This window comes from Zingiber officinale, chromosome 3A (assembly GCF_018446385.1).
Source record: "Zingiber officinale cultivar Zhangliang chromosome 3A, Zo_v1.1, whole genome shotgun sequence".
NCBI lineage: Eukaryota > Viridiplantae > Streptophyta > Magnoliopsida > Zingiberales > Zingiberaceae > Zingiber > Zingiber officinale.
The window spans coordinates 71043690-71046512 of NC_055990.1; the positions used below are offsets into that span (position 1 = coordinate 71043690).

At 33.2% G+C, this 2823-nt stretch overlaps 1 protein-coding gene across 4 annotated transcripts; it reads right to left on the reverse strand.

Moving 5' to 3' along the window:
• Window positions 1-204: 204 nt before the first annotated feature.
• Window positions 205-2609, reverse strand: LOC122051979 (SPX domain-containing protein 1-like). Of its 4 annotated transcripts, XR_006131655.1 has the most exons (4): window positions 2284-2605; window positions 1989-2174; window positions 1454-1523; window positions 205-640 (listed from the first exon to the last, which is right to left on the reverse strand). XR_006131655.1 is itself a non-coding variant. In XM_042613347.1 (3 exons), exons 2-3 carry the CDS (start codon window positions 2059-2061, stop codon window positions 294-296), a joined length of 420 nt encoding a protein of 139 aa, XP_042469281.1. In that variant the 5' UTR covers window positions 2062-2174; window positions 2284-2609; the 3' UTR covers window positions 205-293. The 4 variants fall into 4 exon arrangements, 1 of the variants encoding a protein (XP_042469281.1); XM_042613347.1 differs by lacking the exon at window positions 1454-1523 and having other exon boundaries at window positions 2284-2609; XR_006131657.1 differs by lacking the exons at window positions 205-640; window positions 1454-1523 and adding an exon at window positions 1625-1662 and having other exon boundaries at window positions 2284-2603.
• Window positions 2610-2823: the final 214 nt, after the last annotated feature.

Consider the following 2823-nt stretch of genomic DNA (forward strand, 5'->3'; position numbering starts at 1 on the left):
ACCTTTAATAACAAGGTCTTCAACAACAGTTTTAAATTATCTATGACAACGGTGAAAAATCATTATCTTTTTTAGATAAAAAATAAAAAAAATAATACATAATTTTTCAATATTATAAATCATTCAAAATACTAAATTTCAAAATAAAATTTAATATACAATTTTCTAACATTCAAAAATAATATCTATAATATTCTGAAGAAATTTCATAAGCAACCAACAAAATTTCATAAGCAACCAACAAAATGATAACACTATTAAAACAAAGGTAGAACAATATAACACGAGATTTTCTAATCTGTTTTGACTGTTGAACTTTTGCTCCTAATCTGTTTCAAGGACCGCAGCGCTACTACGGTGCTCTTCATGTATAAGCTCTGCATATATTTAATCTCCTCCAACTCCGAAACCCTCCCACCTAATTGTGCCCGCTTTGGCACTCCATTTTGTCCATCGCATTCTGCTGAAATTGACAGGTTGTTACTGGGGAAGAGGTGGTCGAGCATAGCCACACACTCCTTCACGAGTTTGTATAGGAGATCAGTTGTAAAGAATGGCTGCTGCAGCACCTTTTCGATGAAGGGTTGCCTGATAAGTGCTCCTGTTCTCTTGTCATAATTCTTCAGTATTTTCACTAGACCTGAATTCATCACAACAAGAATAATAAACCATCTAAATGAGTGCACAAATTTAAAAAAAAAAAGAACCAGAAGAAAGAACAGAACAGTTAATCAATAACACTCAGATAATTGTAAACTATAATTAGGCTCTGATCATGACTATGCTAACATGAGTTTCCTTGTTAACAAATTGAGAAATAATGGTTTGGAGAAATTAACAAACAAGACATGTAATATCTAAAACAAATGGGAGAGTTTGATACCTAAATAAAATCAACCTTGTTCAGTCAATGTAAAATCAGTTAAATTGCATTGGTAGTAGGTAAATAACATAAAATTTTCTGTTGTGGAAGTTATAATGAGAGTGGATTAATTGTTTCACCAATGACAAGAGAAATATTACTGTGTGATTTGAAGAAGAAATCCAAACATCTATTCTGCTGAATGCTAATTTACCATAACCTAGCAAAACAAATTTACCAAGCTACTCCAACACCCTTCTTAATCAATCTGATCAATTAGTAAACATAATTGTAGAATAAAACCCATAAATTGCCTCTGAAGCGAAAGTGCTAAGTTTATACTGGACTGAATGTAATTCATACACCATATGGATTGTTTGCAATGAAAATTACAAGCTCCAAAAAAAAAACAAAGGTTTGGAACATAAAGGGATATCAATCCATCACAACTTAGATTGTTTGGAGGATCCACAGAAGTGTATTAATTTACATATTAGAATACTGAAAATAAGCTACAGTGAAATCTTTAATGTGTACCATGGACTACATAAGAATAGATCAAGAAAAAGTTGAATTCTTACGGAAACCTACCCGTGTAGTTAATTACGTGATCTTCTCCTTAGCCTTTACTTTCCTTTGAACATTCTTCCTTGATAGTGATCTTCAAAATTATATTAATGGTCAAGATGCATGCTATAAAACTGTTCAAACAATCACTTAGATAAAGCACAAACAATCACTTTGTTTGTGCTTCAAGATCCAACAAAGATTGAATTGCACATGGCAAAGATGTCGTCAGCCTGCAAACTTCTCGCTTAAATCAATTTCCAAACATGAAATACTAGTAGCGATATTGAACTATTTTTCTAGTTGTCATCTTTCTTGCAAAGGATGCAGTTTAATTTTCATTGACAGATAACATGTTGCATAAATACTTGACTAGCTGTAATATGAGTATGAAGTACTCGGGGATTAACTGTTGGAGTTATCTTTCAAATGTCGAATCAATGGAGAAGGACCTAACCTATCATAGTTTTCAAATAAAACATCTCAATAACCTGGGAAATGATGGGATAAAATGATTATCACGGCAATTTATATTAAACAAAAAGAGATTCCTACTTACATTGCAGGATAAGCCTATGAGTTTTTTGAATTAGATGATGATGCAGATTGACTGCCTTTTGTTTCCTTGACATTCTCTTTCATATCAGGACAATCTTCATTTTTTGGGTTCAAGGTACTTGAATCCATCTTCTGGACCTCCTCTTTTGTGTATATAAAAATCTGACGGACCATAGCACAAAATTCCCTGCAGAAAATTATACAACACCAGTTGTCAACATATCCACTTTATACATAGAAAATGGAAGATATATATACATAAGAGAAGAACATTAGGAATGTAGAAGCATGCTTACTGCCAAGGGTCATCTCCAACAAGCATCATATCATCCTCATTATCAGTAAATACAATCATCCAATTTTTATTTGGAGCCATCAATTCTCCTTTGAATTCAAATAGCTGATCTAACTCCTCGATCAATTGGTCATAACCATCAAACTTTGTCAAGTCAACAGATCTTCCAAGTGCAACACCTTGCTTATGAACCTGATATCAAAATGGAAACAGAATCATCTTCTCCAATAAAAAAGAGGTACATTCTATAGCATGACATTCTTGATCTACTAAGGGACTGAATGGAGATGGACACTACACATTAAGTCAAATATGAAAATGTGATTTAAAATCATTGGATCTTGCATATACACCAAAATTCAAAAAGCAAAGGAACTAGAAAGATATTAATCAATCAGAAGCGAAGAACTAAATGGATGTTACTGCAAAAGGGAGAAATCATTTCATTTTAATGGAAGTTATCAGTTCTAGCATAGGCAGCATAAAGACTGTTGAAGAGTCACAGAGAAGTGGAGGGGATCGTCTTCGCCGTCGGCAGAGG